Source organism: Heterodontus francisci, chromosome 14 (assembly GCF_036365525.1).
Source record: "Heterodontus francisci isolate sHetFra1 chromosome 14, sHetFra1.hap1, whole genome shotgun sequence".
Classification (NCBI taxonomy): domain Eukaryota; kingdom Metazoa; phylum Chordata; class Chondrichthyes; order Heterodontiformes; family Heterodontidae; genus Heterodontus; species Heterodontus francisci.
Window position 1 is genome coordinate 42,655,183 of NC_090384.1, and position 22,899 is coordinate 42,678,081.

The 22,899-nt window shown below is 40.2% G+C and overlaps 1 protein-coding gene across 5 annotated transcripts in view; it reads left to right on the forward strand.

Annotated features, from left to right (window-relative positions):
* nap1l4b (nucleosome assembly protein 1-like 4b) overlaps positions 1-19,353 on the forward strand; it is a 131,375-nt gene extending 112,022 nt beyond the window's left edge. For 3 of the 5 annotated variants that reach the window (XM_068046076.1, XM_068046078.1, XM_068046077.1), the window contains exons 13-15: positions 144-179; positions 7,589-7,648; positions 18,363-19,353. In XM_068046076.1, the coding sequence (XP_067902177.1) occupies positions 144-179; positions 7,589-7,648; positions 18,363-18,401 (135 nt within the window). In that variant the 3' untranslated portion in view covers positions 18,402-19,353. Of the gene's footprint in view, positions 1-143; positions 180-7,588; positions 7,649-12,235; positions 12,276-18,362 lie in introns of those variants that run through there. The other 2 variants (XM_068046080.1, XM_068046081.1) reach the window with 2 other exon arrangements.
* The last annotated feature ends 3,546 nt before the right edge of the window (positions 19,354-22,899 follow it).

A 22,899-nucleotide genomic window follows, 5' to 3' on the forward strand; every position in this document is an offset into this window, starting at 1 on the left:
TCGAGCACAATCCCTCGGGCTTCAATCTCCATTTTATTGGAGTTACGCATAGAGTTCCAAAATTATATCTGTGCATAAGCTTGTTTTCAATATTAGACTTGCATTTGGTTTTATGAGAAATATGCTAATCTTTTATTTTCCAGTATGAGGTGGAGGAAGGAGAAGAAGGTGAAGAGGAGGTAAGAAAATGTACAGTAACAGCTTTATTTCTTTGGCATGTTGTAGCTGCCACACACCCTTTAAAGTTTCCTTTTCTCTTCAGGAAAATGTTGCCTTATTTATTTTGCCTTCAAAAGAAGACAACTGGTGAAATTATCCTACATGTTTTCTTTCCAAATTTCAGGTGGACTAACTATAGCAAGTCTCCCTTGTTTAGGTTTTTCATTTTTTTGATTATTTAAAAAGAAAACGCAGATTTCACTGTCAAGCCCCTCTTCTCTGAATAACCTGGTCATCTTACTAGAGGAAATATAAAGCTCATGTGGGTATAAATGCTGCTGCACTCTTTACCCCAGAATAAAGTTGATATAACTGGGATTGATCGATTGTTCTACCACTTGGCAGATAACTTGGTGATGTTGGGCTAAGAGCAAGTTTGTGATTGCCTGATGTATTGTTGCCTGGCCCCAGTGAAATTAGGAACACGGTAACAGGGCACTTGGAAAATCACAGTTATTAGTCAACACAGTTTTATGAAAGGGAAATAGAGTTTGGTAAATCTATTGGCGTTTTTTGAGGATGGATCAGGGTAGATAAGAGAACTAAAAACAAGAAATGCTGGAATCACTCAGCAGGTCTGGCAGCATCTGTGGAAAGAGAAGCAGAGTTAACATTTCGGGTCAGTGACCCTTCATTGGAACTCCGTAGGAAAGAAAGGCAAAATACTGCAGGTGCTGGTGGCAGATGGAGTATAATGTGGGCATGTGTGAAATTGACTACTTTGATAGGAAGAATGGAAAAGCAGAATATTTTTGAAAAGGTGAGATTAGTAAATGCTGGTATTCAGAGGGACTTGAGGATTCTTGTACATGAACCACAGAAAAGTAACGCACAGATACAATAAGCAATTAGGAAAGCAAATTGTTGTTTATTGCAAGGTGTTGGAGAATAAAAGTATAACCGTATTGCTGCAATGATAGAGTTTTGGTGAAAGCACACCTGGAGTACAATGTTCTGGTCTCCTTACTGAAGGAGGGATATATTTGTCCTAGGGGTCCAGTGAAGGTTAACCAGATTGATTCCTAGGATGAGAGGGCTGTCTTATGGGGATAAATTGAGTAGAATGGGCCTATATTCTGTGGAATTTAGAAGAATGAGAGGTGATCTCAGTAAAATATATAAAATTCTTAGTGTTGACAGTACAGCTGCTGAGAGACTATTTCCCACTGATTCAGGTTTCGAATCTTTGAAATTCTCCACCCCACAGGGCTGTGACTATTGATGAACATATTCGAGAATGAGGACGATAGGTTTTTGAGCACTAAAGGAATCGAGATATATGGGGATAGGGCGGGAAATTGAAGTTAATGTTGAAGTTCAGCCATGATCTTATTGAATGGCAAAGCAGGCTCAAGGGATCGTATGGCCCTCTCCTGTTCCTATTTATTGTGTTGTTATAAGACATGTAATGCTATCCTAGACAGCCCAACTGAAACAGTGTCTTTCCTGCAGGCTCTGCTCTCTTTTCTTTGATTTGGAGCAAATCATATTCAGGAAGCTGCTGTAGGTAAAGTAATAGCTCGGCATGTGGCTGTGCAATAGGAAATGGACCAGTAGTGCTAGGTTTGCATTTGTTCTGGACGTGCATCTTGTAAGGAATGGAGCAACAGAGCTGGGCATGTGGTGGCATTTGGAAATTGAATAATGGTGCTAGTGTGCAGCTTCACTTTAGGGAATGGAAGGATAGCATTTGTGTGCTGGAGTGCTTATGCGAGTGGAAGATTAGCACTGGGTATGTGGCCATATTGTAGCTATTTGCATTTTGTACAAAGGCATTGAGTTTGCATTTCATAAAATCACAGCACAGAAGGAGTCCATTATGCTTGTGTTGGTTAATCATTTAGCCCTACTTTCTTGATCCTTCCCATTTTTTAATCCTTTTTTAACTGTATATCCATTTCCCTTTGGAAAGTTACTGTTGGATCTGCTTCCACTACCCTTTTAGGCAGTATGTTTCTGTTGACAAAATATGTTGAACAGATCAAATTTATCTCACTGCTGATTAATTGAATTCTTTCACATCAAACAGAAGTGATCAAAATAAACTGGTAGTCTACTTGCGTCTATGGAGAAAAAAAATGGGTGGTTTGAAAGCCTGGTGAGTGCAGTGCCCCACCCAAGCAGGCACCGAATGCACAGATCACACAAGTCCAGTGTTTTTTTAGGAAACTTCCACAGAGCAACTCTTTTCCATTGAAGGGGAAATTCCATTATGATTTGTGTTTTCTTTTTCAAGATTATTAATTTAGTCTTAAAAGGGAAAAATCTGTGCTTGATCTGATGGTTTTCAAGTTTTTAGTATTTCTGCAGCTGTTTACCATTTTTAGTATTGAAGAAAGATGCAGCTTTTGCCACTCCATGCGCAGTTTGAACTACTGAGTTGTGATGGAGAAAAGCAGACAGTTGCCTGTAAAGATTAACCCGTTTGTAGCACAACTTCAAAATGCATTTAACTTAGAAGTAAGTCGAAGAGACTTAGTAGTTGGCAGGAAAAAAAAAAGACAGAGGCGCAAGGGGAGAGCCAACTGTGTTAACAGCCCCGACAAACAAATTTCTCTGCAGCACCTGTGGAAGAGCCTGTCACTCTAGAATTGGCCTCTATAGCCACTCCAGGCGCTGCTTCACAAACCACTGACCACCTCCAGGCGCTTATCCATTGTCTCTCAAGATAAGGAGGCCAAAGAAGAAGAGAAGATCCTAATCAAATATTTTAGTATTTTTCCTGAGCTATATTTTTTCAGGTTGCAGAAACTTCATGGCTTTCCTGTATAGTTGATATTAAAAGTTCATTTTCGTTTATACACCAATTTGTGAAGAAATCTAGTACCCATTTTGTGCACATATAAAGTGAACTCACCACTGGCTAAGCTGGTTACATCAATAAATAGCTGACAGACCAGGGATATTCCAGTTTCGAGCCTAAACTTGTGAATTGGCTACTCTCAGCAGTAGGGGTACTACAGTTGGCCTTTGTGCCTATGGGCTAAAGAGGAGGAAATAAGTCTGTATTTCTGTTCCTACTTGCTATTGTGTCCCCTGCCTAGAAGAACACATTTGAGACTGCCTGATAGGATTGAACTCTACTGTAATGCCCCCTCCAAGAATAGCCTGCCACACTCACTGAGGCTGTAGATGCCTGTGAAAATGTACCGCAGCGATTGGAAACCTGTGATCAATGGTGTACCACAGGGATCGGTGGTGGGACCCTTGCTGTTTGTAGTGTACATTAATGGTTTAGACATGAATATAGGAGGTATGATCAGTAAGTTCGCAGATGACTAGAAAATTGGTGGTGTCGTAAATAGTGAGGAGGATAGCCTTAGATTACAGGACAATATAGATGAGCTGGTAAGATAGGTAAAGCAGTGGCAAATAGAATTTAATCTTGCGAAGTGTGAGGTGATGCATTTCGGGAGGACTGACAAGCAAGGGAATATACAATGGATGGTAGGACCCTAGGAAGTACAGAGGGTAAGAGGGACCCTGGTGTACTTGTCCATAGATCACTGAAGGCAGCAGCACAGGTAGACAAGGTGTTTAGGAAGGCATATGGGATACTTGCCTTTATTGGCCGAGGCACAGAATATATGAGTAGGGAGGTTATGTTGGAGCTGTATAAAACGCTAGTTAGGCCACAGCTGGAGTACTGTGTATAGTTCTGATCGCCACACTATAGGAAGGATGTGATTGCAGTGGAGAGGATGCAGAGGAGATTCACCAGGATGTTGCCTGGACTGGAGCATTTCAGCTATGAAGAAAGACTGGATAGGCTAGGGTCGTTTTCCTTAGAGCAGAGAAGGCTGAGGGGGGACCTGATTGAGGTATACAAAATTATGAGGGGTATAGATAGGGTAGATAGGAAGAACCTTTTTTCCCTTAGCGGAGGTGTCAATAACCAGGGGGCATAGATTTAAAGTAAGGGGTAGGGGGTTTAGAGGGTGTTTGAGGAAAATTGTTTTCACCCAGAGGGTGGTTGGAATCTGGAACACACTGCCTGAAGGGGTGGTAGAGGCAGGAACCTTAACAACATTTAGAAGTATTTAGATGAGCACTTGAAACGCCATAGCATACAAGGCTACGGGCCAAGTGCTGGAAAATGGGATTAGAATAGATTGGTGCTTGAGGGCCGGCATGGACACGATGGGTCGAAGGGTCTGTTTCTGTGCTGTAAAATTCTGACTTTATAAGTCCAGAGGTGGAGTTTTGTGGGGTGGGTGGATGCGGAAGTGTGGCACTGGTGTACAGAGAAGTTTTGTTTTAAATATGGAATGCAGAATACAGATTTATAAACCAAAATCAACATTTTATACAGACCTCCTTAATTCATCTTAATGTCATCTGTCCAGAATACTCCGCACCACTACAAAAAGTGTGCGAGCAAACTTTGACTAAATCAGTGTTCAACATAATGACCAGAAAGTAAGTCAATAAATTGTCTTCTCATTTAAAGCTTCTTCATAAAAATGCAGCTTTGTTGTTTTGATAGTAAGATAAATATTAATGCCTTTATCTTTCTGAAATTGTCGCACCATTCTCTTTCCTCCCCTCCCCCCCCCCCCCCCCCACCCCATGTAAGACAAAAATTGTAATGTGGCCCCCTGATGGAAAAGGTTCAACAACCCCAGTCTAGCTACACATTGATTTTCCCAATTTAATATTTTTGTGCATGAAAATCTGTTTGCTACCCATAATGGTTTTACTTAATTGGGTGGCGCAGTGGTTAGCACCGCAGCCTCACAGCTCCAAGGACCCCGTTTCAATTCTGGGTACTGCCTGTGCGGAGTTTGCAAGTTCTCCCTGTGACCGTGCGGGTTTTTGCCGGGTGCTCCGGTTTCCTCCCACAGCCAAAGACTTGCAGGTGATAGGTAAATTGGCCATTGTAAATTGCCCCTAGTGTCGGTAGGTGGTAGGGAATATGGGATTACTGTAGGGTTAGTATAAATGGGTGGTTCTTGGTCAGCATAGATTTGGTGGGCCGAAGGGCCTGTTTCAGTGCTGTATCTCTAAATATAAATATAAAATAAATATAAAATTGTTAATGAGAGCTAATGGAATTTTCCGTCTTGCTGCTCGGAGAAGTGATAATTAATCTAATTTCTTCCCCACCAGACTGAGGCAGTACAGTTTAAGGATGGGATCTTGGAGGAATTGGGTCCATATCTTTCCACTCCATGGCAGCATCTTGTATTGGTACAAAGTGCCCCACTTGCAATTTCATAATTTTCATTCACCTATGCGAGACCAGAAATGAGATCCATACTGTAATGAATGAACTCAGAGACTCAGCAGAGAGTGCATAGTGGTGACTCATAAAATCGAAGTGGTATACACAGTGTCTTGTATCCTATTCAGGAGACTTTCAGTGTCACATTTGCATTTGTTGAATAGGAAACTGTTGTTAATTCCATCATTTTCATGTGTTCGAGAAGCTGATGATGTTTGGTAATTGGAAAATCTTGATGCATTTGGTGAATTTTCGTCCAGCATTCTGCTGGCAGCACACTAATTTTGAAAAAGTATCATACGAACATACAAATTAGGAGCAGGAGTAGGCCACGCGACCCCACGAGCCTGCTCCGCCGTTCAAGAAGTTAACGGCTGAACTGATAACTCCACATTTCCACCTACCCCCGATTACCTTCCATTCCCTTGCTTATCGAGAATCTATCTACCTCTGCCTTAAAAATATTCAAAGTCTCTGCTTCCACTGCCTTTTGAGGAAGAGAATTCCAAAGACTCATGACCCTCTGAGAGAATAAATTTCTCCTCATTTCTTTCTTAAATGGGCGATCCCTTATTTTTAAACAGTGAACCCTAGTTCTAGATTCTCCCACAAGGGGAAACATCTTTTCCACAACCACCCTGTCAAGACCTCTCAGGATCTTGTATGTTTTAATCAAGTCGCCTCTTACTGTTCTAAATTCCAGCGGATGCAAGCCTAGCCTGTCCAATCTTTCCTTGTAAGACAGGCCACCCATTCCAGGTATTAGTCTAGTAAACCTTCTCTGTACTGCCTCCAAAGCATTTACATACTTAAATAAGGAGACCAGCATCACTGTACTCCAGATGTGGTCTCACCAATGTCCTGTATAGCCGAAGCATAACCTCCCTACTTTTGTATTCAATTCCCCTCACAATAAACGATAACATTCTATTAGCTTTCCTAATTACGTGCTGTACCTGCATATTAATCTTTTGCGATTCATGCACTAGGACACCTAGATCCCTCTGCATCTCGGAGCTCTGCAGTCTCTCACCATTTAGATAATATGCTTTTTTATTATTCCTGCCAAAGTGGACAATTTCACATTTTTCCACATTATACTCCATTTGCCAGGTCTTTTCCCACTCGCTTAACCTATCTCTATCCCTTTGTAGCCTCCTTATGTCCTCTTCACAAGTTACTTTCCTACCTATCTTCGTGTCATCAGCAAATTTAGCAACCATACCTTCAGTCCCTTCATTCAAGTCATTTATATAAATTGTAAAGGTTGAGGCACCAGCACAGATCACTGTGGCACACCACTCGTTACATCTTGCCAACCAGAAATTGACCCATTTATGCCTACTGTCTGTTTCCTGTTGGCTAACCAATCTTCTATCCATGCCAATATGTTACCTCCTACATCGTGAGTTTTTATTTTCTGCAATAACCTTTGGTGTGGCACCTTATCAAATGCCTTCTGCAAATCTAAGTGCAATACATCCACCGGTTCCGCTTTATCCACAGCACATGTTACTTCTTCAAAGAACTCCAATAAATTGGTTCAACATGATTTCCCTTTTACAAAACTGTGTTGACTCTGCCTGATGACCTTGAATTTTTCTAAATGCCCTGCTATAACATCTTTAATAATAGCTTCTAACATTTTCCCTAAGACATATGTTAAGCTAACTGGCCTGTTGTTTCCTGCTTTCTGTCTCCCTTTTTGAATTAAGGAGTTACGTTCGCTATTTTCCAATCTAAAGGAACCTTCCCCAAATCTAGGGAATTTTGGAAAATTAAAATTAACACATCAACTATCTCACTAGCCACTTTTAACACCCTAGGGTGAAGTCGATCAGGACCCAGGGACTTGTCAGCCCGCAGCTCTAACAATTTGTTCAGTACCACTTCCCACGAATGATAATCTGGATTTTGTATAGTGCTGCTCATTCATGAACATTCTGTAGTCTAGTTGAAGACCCTGATGTCAGTCACTCTAAATGGCAGTGTAAGAGCAGGGAAGTAGTCATTATTTATGATAGGTTTTAGGTGTTGAAATGCTTTGGAACCTATGAAGCACTAGTGTGGTCCACTTCAATTTGACTGAATAAATGGCCTCAAATGCCAGTTTCACTTTAATAACCTGAAACTTTCTCTTAACAGGATGATGATGATGTTGAGGAGGAGGGGGATGAAGATGATGATGCTGAGATTGATCCTAAAGTGAGTTTCTATTAGATGGTTTAAATTTAATTAGCAGTCACCTTGGTTTTAATCTTAAACAGCAAACAGCTGTTGGTGCTGGAAATCTGAAACCGAAACACAATGCTGGCAACGCTCAGCAGGCCAGTCAGCTGGCAGATGCTGACTTGCCTATAACCTGTTTCTAGCATTTAATGTTTTGGTTTTTCATTTTAATCTACTTTTCTCTTTTTCTCCCTTCTGCTGTGTAGATATCCTTGAATTTCAAAGTGTTAAATTTCTGATACATTGAGTAATGAAATTTGTTTCACAAGCAGTTGAATTTCAGTGTTGATCTTAAATTGTTCTCATGTTTGTTGTTCTGCTTTGTAAATTGCATTGCTAATTGTTTTGTTTTCAGAGTTGCCATTGAACATATTGATAGGATGCTTTAGATAGCTGGATCCAATCTGAAGCTGTCATTTTCATTCCAGTCCTTTTCACAACTTCTGCATGGTTCTAAGTTAATTAGTAAAATTTAATGCCTTCAAGATTTGGCAAGCAGATAGTGCCAGAAGGAAACTGAAAAGTGACACATAGGCTTAATTAATTACTTCCTGATCTGTTTAGGTACAGCCAGCTTGCATAAAATGCAATTGAAACCACATCTTTTTCTGGATTCCTACATAATAAACGGATTATGATCTAATTCAAGGCCTAGCTGTAAAAGTACAGCATGTTGACCTTGTTTGGCTAAAAAGCTTTATGTATAACTTGGGTCAAAACCAGTTACTCTTACTGGCCATCATTCCAAGGCAGCCAGCCATCAGCTGGAGTTGAGCAATAATTTTCTGGCGTTTTTTTTCCTGTTTGTTCTTGGTATGTGGGTGTCACTGGAAAGGCAGACTTAATTGCCTATTTCCTAATGGCCCTGAGGGTCAACTACAGTGTTGGGTTGGATTCTTGTGTAAGCCAGACCAGGTAGGAGACATTAGTGAATCAGTAAGGTTTTAGACTTTAAAAAAACAGCAGCTTTTCAGGGTTATTTTCTAGTCCTATCTTACTAGCAGATTTATTGCAATCAGTTTCACAACTTGCAATGGTGGGATTTGATATCAAAACTTCTGGGTTATTAGTCCACTCCCATAACCACTCGGCTACCATGTCTTAGCATAGAACGTACTCATTAGTTTGTGTAAATTATTGGAATGTTTCCCTAGTATGTGCTGAGCTGAACATTAACAGGCATGCTGAAATATACTGCATGTTAATTTTAGTAAATAGCACCATAATTCACTCGTGCTTTAAGATTCAAAGCTTTGTGATTTTTTTTTCTGCTTGCTAGTCCTTATGTGCTGCTGTAGTATCCATACTTGCAAATCCAAGGTTAAAACAAAGGAAGTAGCATGATTTAAGAGGTAAACCATTGTCTCCTTTGTTTGTAATCATTTTCTGCCTTTGGATTTGTTGCGGTGTGCTGTTTGTCACAGTTACTCATTCCATAACTTCAACATAAAGATTAATAATAATGGCCTTGAAGAGCTTGGTGCTTCAAAGCAGTTTTATAAGTACATGGTTCCTTACTTCACTGCACGTATTTGCTTGTGTAGTCCTCAAATTCAGTCACTCTGTGTAATATTGGCTCCTACTTCCAAGAATGTTTCAGTATCTTTTTGAGTTCTTGTAGTTTGATCTTTTTCCTGAAAGCTTTATAACAGTTTATCGGACAAAACTAGAAGGTCTTTTCAAAAGTCTGCCCACGGCATTAAAACAAATACTTCAAAAATTGGAAGTGTATAATTTTAGATAAATGATTACTAAGTTCTGCATCTACATATCCCATTTTATATAGTCAGTCCCCAACCTAAAGCACCCCATTGTTCGTCATTTCCTAACCTAAATCGCTAATGGGAATCTAAGATCGGCCAAATAATGAATGTCTTGGTACAGTAGTTAAAATGCTGAATAAATGCCTCGAGTTTATAGTCCTATTTATGTTGCTTTCCTGTGCCCTTAAAATAACTATTATAGTCGTGGGGCAGAATTCATGTTAGTTAAGAGAGAACATGCTGATTGTAGGAGTAGTAACCGTATTAATGCGAGGCTACGGCTCAGATACTTCATGTCTAAAATGACTAAATCAGCAAATTTTCTGTTAAAATTTATGTTTTTAAATTTGCCACAAGTATGTCTCAGGAAATGAATTTTTCTCGTGCTGACAGATTCAACTTGCACAAAATAATTTTTGAGCTGTTTCCCAGTTTTATAGTGAACGCCTCACCAGCCTCAACCACATTCTATCAATGCTGTCGAAGGTGTCTTTAGAAGTAGATATTCAGAAATGTCAATTCTGGAACCTAAGAAATGGTAATTTCACCTTCCTTCCTGTTCACAGTGTCCCAAACTGAATATGGATCTTTTAAATTGGTAATCTGGTAGAGCACTGTGTGAAAGGTGAAAGCAATGTATTTTTGGAAGTAGAATTGAAGGCATTGATGTGGAAGTTTAAACTTTTAGGGGTTTAAAGAGGAAAACATTACCTCTCAGAAGTTGGGGGAGTATAAAGTTAAGTCATTACTTTAAGATGCCAAAGTTAGTAACCAGCTTTCAGATTTGTTTTGTTTTGGAATCTAATTTAAGTAATGTGCCTCTTGTCCTGCTTCTAGCTAACTTTTTTCTTTAACCTGATTCCACAAGCATAACTCCACTGTTAATCCATCGAATCATTATGTTCCTTACTCTAGCTGTTGACCATCTTTATTCATTTCATTGAAATGTGACGCAGTATGTTCTAGGCGATTTGACGAGATTAAAGGTTCCCTAATTAGTTACAGATGCTAATGAGAAAGCAATTAAAATAATGTTTGTACCATGAGCAATTCCTGACTGAATTTGAATGATTTCTGAAGTGGTACAGGTTTTTGCCTTCCCTACGGTACAATTCCTTTTGCAGTTGCTTCAGTCTTCCCTTGGCCACTTATCCAGATGGATTTTTTCTGTGGTCTGTACATGGGACCCACTTGGTTTCCTGTATAACAATTAAACTACAGGTAAACACGTCAGATTTTGGTGGGGGCAAGTTCAATCTATTCTGTTCACTAGTCATTAAAAGCTGGCAAGTGCTCTTGTGCCACTGGGAATGCACAGGGCAGGGCTTGTTTATAATGTTTGTCATCTTTTAGGAGCAGGTAATGCTAGAAGCAAGGAATGTCATCATTAATAGAATCATAACTATATTGTTGCTCTATTGCATTAAATAATTTTCTTATCTAGTTCTCTGTAATTCTGATTTGTAGCTCTACAGACTTCTGATATGCGTGTAGCAAGTTAGCTGACATTTGCAGATACCTTGAAGTAGAACTGTAACTAATATTTGGATAAAATGAAGAAGCAGACAGCGTAAGAAATCCCTGGATGAAGTTCCGACTGTCCACTCGTCTGTAATCATCTTCTTTAAAAATTTTAAGCTCCTGCTCTGTCAATGTTATCAACCAGCTTTTTTTCTTCGAAGTTCCTTATATGACATCGTAGTGCCTTTTACAATTAGTCTCAGGTCCGTCTACCTGTCACAGTCAGCAGGTGTTCGTATGGCTTGTGTCTTATAAGAGAATCATGATCTGCATTTAAACTACAGTTCAGTTACATAACCAGATTTTTAATCTTTAAGGCTAACATCTGATGGAAATGAATGATGTGTCAATGGTCACACGACTGTCACTTCCTAAAACATACTATTAAATTGACAGTGCAGTTATAGAGCTATACCTTCCTGAAACACTCCTGGTTATATGGACATTTCTCCTAAAACTTTATTCGCTGATGGCATCTGGAGTTGGACAGCCGTCCTTCCCTGAAACACTGTACCGATACTGTTACAGAATTCCTGTTCTTCTTTGAGTGCACTGTTTAAACAGAAATGGGATTTACAATCTACTGTTAATTAAAAGTAACAATTTGAATTATCCTTAATTTATTTGAGCACTTAATTCACTTTTCAGTGCTACTTACATTAGATAATTAAAATTTTTTTAAACAGTGTTATTGTATTTTCTGAGTGCACTAGAGCACTCACCATGCAAGTTTGAAAATAGCTTGTTCAAAACAGTGATGTAAAATTTATGACATTGTACAAGTATAACTGCTCGTCAAAATGATGGTTCTCCAGAACTCTCCTGGCTTTCTGATTAGCTGTTACTGCATTTAGAAACTGCCTTTCATCTTCGTATGTTGCTGGCTAAAGGAATTACAGTGTATTTTCTTCCAAGATTGGGTTAAGGGAGGTCATTGAGGGCTGCCATATGTTCCACGTGAACTATTACAATTCACTAATCGTAAGTTAGTATGGACATATTATAATATAGCATCACTCATTACAATTGATAGATTATTTTATAGTACAAGAAAAATATAATTTGCATAGCCCTAGTGATCAATGTTGGTATCCAAACTGACTAGGCCTTAGTTATCACTGTGACTGTCCCCAGCATACACAATACCTTCTACATTGCTGTGCTATTCCGGGTCAGTACCTGGCAGATTTGGATACCCTTTAGAGTTTGCCTAGCCCTGATTATTTAATTTCAGTGACATTAATATTGCCTATTTTGTTCTGAATTTTCCCCTGCTTAGGTATAATTCATATCTCAGTAAAACAATTGTACGTTTCTAGGTAAGGGAATTTTCTGCCTTATTTCTATGGTCACCCTCTGCTTAACCTTGCTTTTTATCTTTAGTTACAATTGAACTCACTTTGTAAGGCTGAACCAATTTGATTTTTTTTAAAATTTTATTTAGAAATTCAATTTTTTGTCTTTCTAGTTTGCGTTATTTCTCAGATACTGTATTGTATAATTGTAAGCTTCAGATTCTGTTCATTACAGTTCCACAGTACAGCCTTGTAAAACCTTTCATACTAAAGGTTTAAATCTTTTTGAAAAATCAGTTTTAAAAAAAACCTTTTTCATGAGCTAAAACTAATGAATATGATGCAATCCATTTAATACATTAAGGATTAATGTTAATGTGAAATGCATTCAAATTGGTAATAAGGTCTTTCTTAAATAGAATTTTAAAAATCAAATTGGTTGGTTATGAAGACCTGAAATGAAAACGGTAACAGGGAGATTTTTTTTCTCAACTCTGGTTCTGTGTATAATCTTCACTGAACTTCTTTCTCTTTTTATGTTGTTGGAGAGATCCCAGTGTAGTAATATACTGAAGCAGCTTCGCTGAAGCGTTTAGTTTAGAGATACAGCACTGAAACAGGCCCTTCGGCCCACCGAGTCTGTTCCGACCATCAACCACCCATTTTTACTAATCCTACACTAATCCCATATTCCTACCACATGCCCACCTGTCCCTATATTTCCCTACCACTTACCTATACTAGGGGCAATTTATAATGGCCAATTAACCTATCAACCTGCAAGTCTTTGGCATATGGGAGGAAACCGGAGCACCCGGAGGAAACCCACGCAGACACAGGGAGAACTTGCAAACTCCACATAGGCAGTACCCACAATTGAACCCGGGTCGCTGGAGCTGTGAGGCTACAGTGCCAACCACTGCGCTGCCATTTCTGGTACTGGTACACAGGTCTTCACTATAGCTGATGTTGGGGCCCAGCATGCACAGTCATTTCTTCATGTCACATGGTTTGAACCAAATTGGCTGGACACTGGTGTCTTTAGGGACTTCAGAAAGACATCAAGTGAGAGTGCCCATTGAACACTTTTGGCTCGAGACACTTTTAAATATTTTAGCTTTGCCTCTTGCACTCTTGCCCAGGCTGTTATACATGAGAATGAGGACATTCATGGAGTCTATCCACCACCATTTTCAATTGGATATGGTAGGGCTACATAATGGTTAGCACTGTCTGTAGCCTGCTGTTTTTGGCATTCATCTTGCAAAAGCTGAATGTACAATTGCATTCCTAGCTTGGCTTCTCATAAGATATGCCTGGTACTGCACCGGGCACGCTCTTCTCACTCCCCATCATATCATGGTTGTCTCCTGGATTGATGGTATACAGTTTTGTTGCTGATGGACCATAGTGCCTCTTAAATGTCCATTTTTTGGGCTGCTACATCTGTCCTTAGTCAGACCACTTAGCATATGATGAAGCATGCCCTCACTCTGAAGACAAGACAAACACTGTGGTGGGCACTCATCAATGCTGTCACAGACAAGTGTCTCTGGTACATTGGTGAGGATGAGGTAGCATAGGATATTCCTTCATATCTACTCCCATCAGCTGACTTGTTCAGGATTTGATCATTGGATGGAGGATTTGAATGTCCAGAAAGGTTTATTTTGTAGTAACAAAGTATTTTTTGTGCTTTTGATTTCCTCATTGCTTCTTGCAAGTCATATTCATCATGGTGGAGTATTGATTCAGCAGTTCAGGATGCAGTAGGAGTTTCCTTGATCTTTTACTTGTGACTTCATCAGGTCCAAAATCAATGCTGAGAAATCCAAGGACCACCCTCATCTGACAGTATGCCATGCTGTCCCCACTTCTGATTGGCCTGTGTTTGTGATGGGACAGGACATACCTAGGGATGGTGAAGGATGAATTTAGGATGTTGGCTGATAATTATGATAACTGTGGGATAGTTCACCCAGTTTGACCACCAGACCCAGGAGGACTTGGTATTCTTCTCTCGATCTGATGTCTCAGTCGTTACTGTCCAATAATTCTCTTCTGGTTCTGTTCTGTTGTGTTTGTTCTGCAACTGAGTGGCTTGTTTGACTGTTTAAGGGAGCATCAAGAGCACACACATTGCAGATCGCGAGTTAGGTGTAGATTGGACCAGATGAAGAAGTAGCATGGAGAACATTAATGGGCCAGTTAGGTTTTTACAACAATGCTGATCAATTTTTCTGAATTTAAATTCAGTTTTATTAGATTAATTCAAATTACAATTTATGACTGTGGGATTTGAACTCTGACATTGAGTTACAAGGTCTGTATCACTACACAACCATTCACCACCAACAAGTAGTGTTAACCCCTTAAAGGTCCACATGCACAGTGATAGATCAAATTAATTCTGTCAGTCATTTCATTGCTAATTTTACTGACCCTATAGCATCTATTTTCATTATATTAGAAATTCTTGGATAAATAGGAAATAGACAAAGGAAATATTAAAGACAAGGATGCACATATCAATTATATTACAGCATCCAATTCTAGATTTATTGAGGCTTTTAATATTTGTTTGGCAAAGAATTCAATTTCCAATCTTTCCGAAGTTGGAATAGCCCAAATAGAAGCGTTCAAATTTCACACTGGCCACAGGCTGTCACATTAAGTTTGGTTTTCCTGCCTTCATCCTTTTGAATGAATGTTACATGAGTGAGATGTATGTTGTGAAGTTTCACCGTTGCGTTAAACTGAATTTGAGGTGTAACAGGCTTGCTGAGTCCTCTAGATCAAGTGTTAGATCATTAGCTCTTGGTTCGACTCCAGGGTCAGAGGTGCATCTGTGTGGAAGTAGGACAGCAACTCCTTTTCTGAAAACTGAGATTTCTATGTGCATTTCTCCCTTTGCCTGATCCTGTAGGTTCTGCAGTAGATGCAAATGAACTGCAGAAAACTTGTTCTGATCAACCAACATTGATTTCTGGCAATGAAAAGAACCAGATTTCCTCCACCCTTGCAGATGGGGTTCATGATCCACCCAGAGCTTGAATACTTTTGGCTAAATGCATGGTTATTGCAACATGTTGATTGCTAGATCACATCTTTCTTTAAAGGTTGAGACCCTGTTCAGTTTCATTAAAAACTATCACTGTTGGGGTTTAAAGTGATAGAGATTTGCAGAATGATGCATGGCTAAGTCTGCTCTCAGCCTCGTGTCAGATACATTATGGTCTAAAATGTCTTCAGAGATTGAACTCTGTCTAAATTTCATTTCTACTGTTACATATGACCACTTTCATGAACCATAAGCAGCCAGTTCGGCAGCTTCTCACATCTTGCTTAATGCAAACTGTCTGAAAATTGTATAAATAGATCTCCCTTTAATTTCTAAATGGTCCCTTAATGTATATGGGCGATTGACCTACGATTCAAAAATCTTTGAACATGTAATTTGTAGTTTTATCATCTGGGACTAGGTGACAGTTGATGAGCTGCAGGATGAGAGTGTTTGATTTTTATCCCCAAGTTAGTAAACAGTCCATAGACTTCTTTGGCTTCTCTTAATTAGAATTCTACTGACAGTGTCTCTATTAGCTATCCATCACCAAATCTAGCAGTACCACATCAAAATCAATCTGGCCTTGCTGTCCACTGCCAAACGCACCCACTGTTGCAGTCATCCTGGAGTAGAAAGATAACCCCAGGTTCTTTTCTCCACTACCAGCCATCCTTTTGAACCCTTTCCTCTATCTCATCCACCCTTGCTTCCCAACAGCAAGTATGAAGAGCTCATATACTTTTATTAAGCTAGAAACCATTTGTTCAGTTGCTTTCCCCCATTGGTCTTACCCACCAAGTCAAACCTCCCAAGCCAGGCTCCCCTGCCCTAGCCCTTAGTCAGCATCTTCCTCGCATATCTCCACATGCCCTCTTCACATTCATCTCGTTCATGAGACCCACCTCCTGTGCCATTGATCCCATTCTGACTAAACCGCTGACCACCCAACTTCCCTCCTGGGCTCCCATGCTTACTGACCGTTTTTCCTCTCCTCAAGTACTGCCCCCTGCCGTTCAAAGCTGTCATTACACTGTCCTAAAAACAAGTACCATTTCCTTTCCAACCTTACTTTTCATGTTTTTGAGCATATTGTTTCTTGAATCTCCCTATCTTTCCTGCAACACCAAAAACCAAAGTCACAACTTACATCTCTGTGACTATTACTATGGTATGTTATCCTTCATTGGCCCCTCTGTACCAGTATAATGTGGTACAATATCCTCCAATGTCTGTCCTTTAGCTCAAGGAGACTGCCCTTTCTTGGTTCCACTCTACCTATCCAGTCATAGCCACAGCATCTCCAGCACTACCTTCCCTTCCCACTCTACACTGTTGCCTCTGAAGTTCCCCATGGATTTATCCTTGGTCCCTCTTCCTCATCTATATGCTACTCCTTGGCGACATCATTTGCAGACACTGGGTCAGCTAGAAAACGCTCATTTGCTTCTCTCAATATCTTCATTGTCAATTTATCTAACATTGAATATTGGATGTGCAGCAATTTTTGTCCAGCTAATCACTGGGAAGACCCAAACCACTGTGTTTGCCACTGATTCCATTCACATCCCAGGATGAAGTCTCCGGCTGAACCAGACCATTCACATTCTCTGTGCCCTATCCAACCCCAGATCCTCTCGGTCACAAGTTAACCTAATTTCAATGTCATGACCTAATTCCACTTTTGGCCCTGCCTCAGCCCATTTGCTGCTGCAACCCTCAGCCATATCTTTACCACCAGACTCAGTTATTCCAATGCAGTTCTGGCTGGCCTGTCCTCCTCCCACCCTAAATTTAACTCATCCAAAACTCTGCTGTCCTATCCTATCCCATACCAAATCCCAGTTGTCTGTCATTCCCGTCTTTGCTGATCTACAATGGCTCCCATTCCCTCAACGTCCAATTTACAAATTCATATCCTCAGTTTAAATTACTTCATGGCCTTGTCCCTCCTTATCTCTGACATCCCCCTTGCCCCACCTTCGCAACCTCTCCATTCCTTGGACTCTGACCATTGTCCAGCCTCCCCACGGTCTGTTATCTTCAAGCTCCTTAACTATAGAATTCCCTGTCTAAAGCCCTCTGCTTTCCCATCGCTCCCTTCCTTTCCTCCTGCAAGATCCATCTTAAAACCCACAACTTTGGCCAAGATTTTGGTCACCCTTTCCCAAATTTCCTTTGGCGTAGCATCCAATTTATCTGGTTATGCATATGTGAGGCAGTGTACTACAAAGGCACAATATAAATATAAGTTGTACATCAAGTGCCCCTTATGCTCAGTGGTACTTGAATGATTACTTATCTCAGAGTTGTCATTCTTTAACTAATGGCAATGCTTAAACACCAGTATGCCACCCAACCAGCAATTAAGATTCTGCTGGAATCATCATTCTTTTAGGGCTGAGTTTGAAGAACATCATTTTAGAATAATGTAGGTTGAAAAGAGCTGAGCTATTGTGCAGATCCTGGATCTTAATACAGAATCAGAGCATGGAAAAGAGGAGTTTTTGAGATGGGGACAAAAAAATTAATGAGTTGATATTGGACAAGTTTCTCCAGTGTGTGAGGAATGTCATCATTCCAAGAATGGTGAAGACCCTGCAGAATAAGTCATCTTACTTTTCTAATGCTGATATTTCTGCAAGGAAGTGAAACATAACTTTGAAGCTAAACTTGAGCAAAGCTACATTTCTCCACCAGAGAACTAAATTGTAGGGAGTATTTAATTCATTAGCAAATAAAATTGAACTTCAGATATAAGTTCGGCTTCTTGCTACACTGGACTTGGTTTTAAAATGGGGTGGATTGTTAAGTTCCCCAAGGAACCTCTTCTCTCTCCCTCTCATCTCTCCATTTGGCCTCCTAACATTTGCTGATACTAAAACCCAAATGATCAGTATGTCCCTGATGCTGCTACTAACTTTTCATCCATTCTTTTGGTGGGATTCTTACAGTCCAGACACTTGTAGATAAGGTGTGTGCTGGAGCTGCAGATAATACACATGCAGTGAAGAAGCTGTCACTGACCAGATTTTTTTTCTCTTTTCCAGAAAGAATCCAACCAGCCTGCTGAATGCAAGCAGCAATAGGAGCGTGGTACCAACGAAACACCACTGCCTAGAGATTGATGCCATGTGATAAAGTGTATCTAAAATACTCTTGTGCAGTTGAGGCAACCCCTCCCCTACTGCAGCACAATCTTATTAAGCTAAACACTATGTTTTAAAATGCATGGGTTGCTCTAACTTCAGATTTCTTTTTCCTACTTTTGGCTTACTTTTACAGTGAAAAATTACAAAATTCTTTACTTCAAAAATACAGAAGGGTTTGAGACTGTAAGGTAAAGCAAGCATGCACTCTGCAGCCTAAAACGAACACTGGTATTTTGAAATGTAGTGAGTGTTACACGCTTGTCACTTGCAAATAGGGGCAGTATTGCTCAGTGAGTCAGTGGTGATTTTCATGGACTTCTGAGGTGCATCTTTCCTGTGCTGCCCAATGTTTGTGAGCAGCCACTTGGTTTATAGTTATCGCATTTCTTTTGCCATTAATATTTATATTTAAATACATTTCAAAAGCTTAATTTTCTACCCGATCTGACCGCGCGGTGATCATTGCTGTTTTAGTCCAAAATAGTAATGGTTAACCAAAAAAAAATATATATATATATATATATACAAGGAGGCTGCTCTGAAATGTTGCTGTCACTGACTTATTTATTGCTGTTACACAGAAGTTAATCAGCACGTGAAAAAAATACTATTACCTGGGCACATTAGCTCCAGTTGAAGTCGCTTCATCTCCAGAAAAGATGCACATTAAGATGTCGTGGGAGTCATAGTCAGTTTTCCTGTGGAAGTAAAATCTTTAACACAGATCTATTTTTTTTTATTAATTGAGTGTCCAGCGCACAGCACTGTGTCCAGGCATAGAGTGCTCCAGCCTTACCTTGTTCTACACAGTTGTAATGTACCTTAATATGCTGTTTTCAATTTGTACAGAATAGCCAGAGTATTCTAATAAAGTTGTGCAACATTAAAATGTTTTTGTTTTTGTTAGTCATCTGTTATCACCATGTTGAATGTGAGAAAGTAATTGTTTAGGTCAACATTTCTGTTATAACCAGGTGGGAAATGGCATAGCCAGTTTCCACTGGTCACCTCCCAACTGACTATAGATGGTGTTTTTGTTTAGACTAGTGTTTCAGACCCTATGTTTTGTTGGCCAAATAGACAGTGACCGGTTTTCTTGCATTTAAAACAGATGATTAAATATTTTAATCACACGAAATGTTCACAGCACCACCCACGCACACATTCATTCTCACTTGCACACTCAAGAAAAGATAGAAGGTAAAGGGTAAGAGGTGCTAAGAATTAAAGGTTGGCTGTTTTCAGGAAAAATCTGTGGGATTGTCTTGGAAGGTAACTTTTTAAAGTTGCAGGCCTGTTTTTTTTTTAAAAGAGATACAGCACTGAAACAGGCCCTTCGGCCCACCAAGTCTGTGCTGACCAACAACCACCCATTTATACTAACACTACACCTGTCCCTATATTTCCCTATCACCTACACTAGGGGCAATTTACAACGGCCAATTTACCTATCACCTGCAGGTCTTTGGCTGTGGGAGGAAACCGGAGCACCCGGGGAAAACCCACGCAGACACAGGGAGAACTTTCAAACTCCACACAGGCAATACCCAGAATCGAACCCGGGTCCCTGGAGCTGTGAGGCTGCGGTGCTAACCACTGTGCCGCCCCGCTTTGCTGGCTGTCTTTCCCTTGCTGGGTCACTGAAGCCTTTTGGCAGTCAACACTTCAGTTCAAAGTTGGTGCTGGTATTTTCTTAGTTCAATTTTCACAGGTGGGAGTTGTTCAAAAGGCACTGTTATATCTCTGCTGCAGTTGATTGCCATATTGTCTCAACAGGGCTCAGATGTCTTAGCTGGAATTGATCTCCCTCTCTCAGACTTGTGCTGAATTCAAGGTGGCTTTCGCTGTTTTCTCTGAGGCTGGAGATCTCATTGATCTGATGACTCCCTTTGTTCTCCAAAAAAGTTACCTTTATAGGTCAATTCATAAAATGTTACTATCACCCATATGACAAGGTTTTTGGTTCCTATGGGGCTATACAATAGCTTCTGATTTCAGCTCATTTTGATATGTGGAACGTTCACACTTTTTATTGTAGTTCTTGTAGCTGGAGATGAAGCATCTGCTAGTGACTTTGTTTCAGCTCACATTGTGGATAGCTTATATCCATGTGTAATGAGCTGTTTAATTTCAATGCAGACAGGGTTAATGAGTTTAAGTTCTAACACATGAATGTGTATTTCAATGCAGGCGAAGATCTGTCACAGAATCATGTGACTTTGTCCTCCATCTTGTTGAAGGCAAGTATACCAATCTTTTTAAATTCTATTTTTTTTATATAACTGCGGTTTCTTTTTGTATTTCCATTGCAGCACTTTCCGTGAGCATAACATTTGGGCTAACTGGACAGTTTTTTGTTTTCGTAGATTAAAAATGAAGTACTTCATAGGCAGAGTGCAACATTTTTAATGTAAAAATGCAAAATTAGCTTGAGTGTCTGGGTTTACTCAGATGGTGACGAAACCAACATGAGGTACCTACCTACTTCACCACATCCTATCAAAACAATCTGTTAGAGATTTCTATCAAAGAAAGATTTGATCAAAGTGGCCACTGCATAGTCCTTGTAAGATACTGTCTTGTCTCCACAGCAAAGAAATCTTCCATCTTGTGCTGTAGCATGGCCATTGTGCTGAGTGCAGGTTCAGGACTGGGCTTCCAGGGGTTTCTGAAGGCCATCAACAGCAGCAGAATTGTCTACCACCACAGTCTCTAGCCTCATGCTCAGCATATGTCTCACTCCTTGATTGCCATCAAGCCAGGAGACAACATTGGTTCCATGTGGAGTGTAGAAAGATGTGCCAGGAACAACACCAGACATACCTTAGGATGAGGTACAAATCTAGTGATGTAACTACTCAGGAATGCCTGTGTGTGCAAGCTAAAAATAGACAATAAAGCTAATTCTTCTCGCAACCAAGGGATCACAACCAAGTTCTGTAGCCCTACCACATGCAATAGTGGCCAACCATGCAACTAACAAGAGGCTTCATAAACCTTCCCATCGGTCATGGTGGAGCCACTGCCCTAGCCCAGCTGTGACGCTAGCAACTACATGACAATGTGGAAGATTATCCAGCTATATCTGTGAAATGCAGGACGTCAATTATACTTATTTTATCCCATCAGCTTGTTCCACAATCATCAGCAAACCATCTTCAGCTATTTCAGCAATGACTTTCCCTCCATTACAAGGTTAGGAACGGTGCTAGTTTATGGTGTTCATCTCCATTTTCAATTCATCCCATAATGAAGCAGTCTACAGCAGGCTTGGCTGCTAAATAGCATAGAAATTTACAACACAGAAGGAGGTCCTTCGGTATATCGTGTCTGCCAGCTCAAAGATCTGTCCAGCCTAATTCTACTTACCAGCTCTTGATCCATAGGTTATGGCACTTCAAGTGCATATCCAAGTATTTTTTAAATGTGATGAGGAACTCTGCTACCACCATTTCAAGCAGTGAATGCCAGATGTCCATCACATTCTGGGTGAAAACAAATCTCCAACTGTCCTCTTTAATCCTTCTGCCATTACTTTAAATCTATGTACCCTGGTTATTAACCTTTCTGCTAATGGCAATTGGTCCTTCTTATCCACTCTATTTAGTCCCCTCAGTTTATACATCTCAAATCTCATCAGCCTCCTATTCCAAAGAAAACAACCCCAGTCTAACAATCTTTCCTCAGCTAAAATTCTCCAGTTCTGGCAATAATACTTGCTGTACCTCTCTAGTGTGATCACTCATTCCTGTAATGCGGTGATCAGAACTGTATTCAGCGCTGTGACTTAACTAGTGTTTTATATAACTCTAGCATAAACTCCCTGCTCTTATACTCTTGGCCTTGTCCAATAAAGGAAAGTACCCCATATGCTGCCTTAACACATTATCTACCTGTCCTACTTTCAGGGATCTATGGACATACACTCCAACATCCCTTTATTCCTCTTCAGTATCTTACCATTTATTGTATTTCCTTGCCTTGTTTGCCCTCCCCGAATGCATCATCTTGCACTTCTCTGGTTTAAATTCCTTTTCCCACTTTTATGCCCAAATGACCAGTCCATTGATTATCTTCCTGCAGTCTATGGCTTTCTTCCTCGCTATTGACCACACAACAAATTTTTGTATCATCTGCAAACAACTTCATGCACCCTACATTTATGCCTAAATCATTGATACATGATATGAAAAGCAAGGGACCTAGTACTGATCCCTGCAAAACCTCACTGGAAACAACCTTCAAGTCGCAAAAAACATCTGTTGACCATTATCCTTTGCTTCCTTCCTGGATCCAACTTGCCCTTGGATCCCATGGGCCCTTCCTTTAATGACCTGTCTGCCATGTGAGACCTTGTCAAAAGCCTTGCTCAAATCCATGTAGACAAATCAAATGCACTACCCTTAACAATTGTTACCTCCTTTTTTAAAAAAAA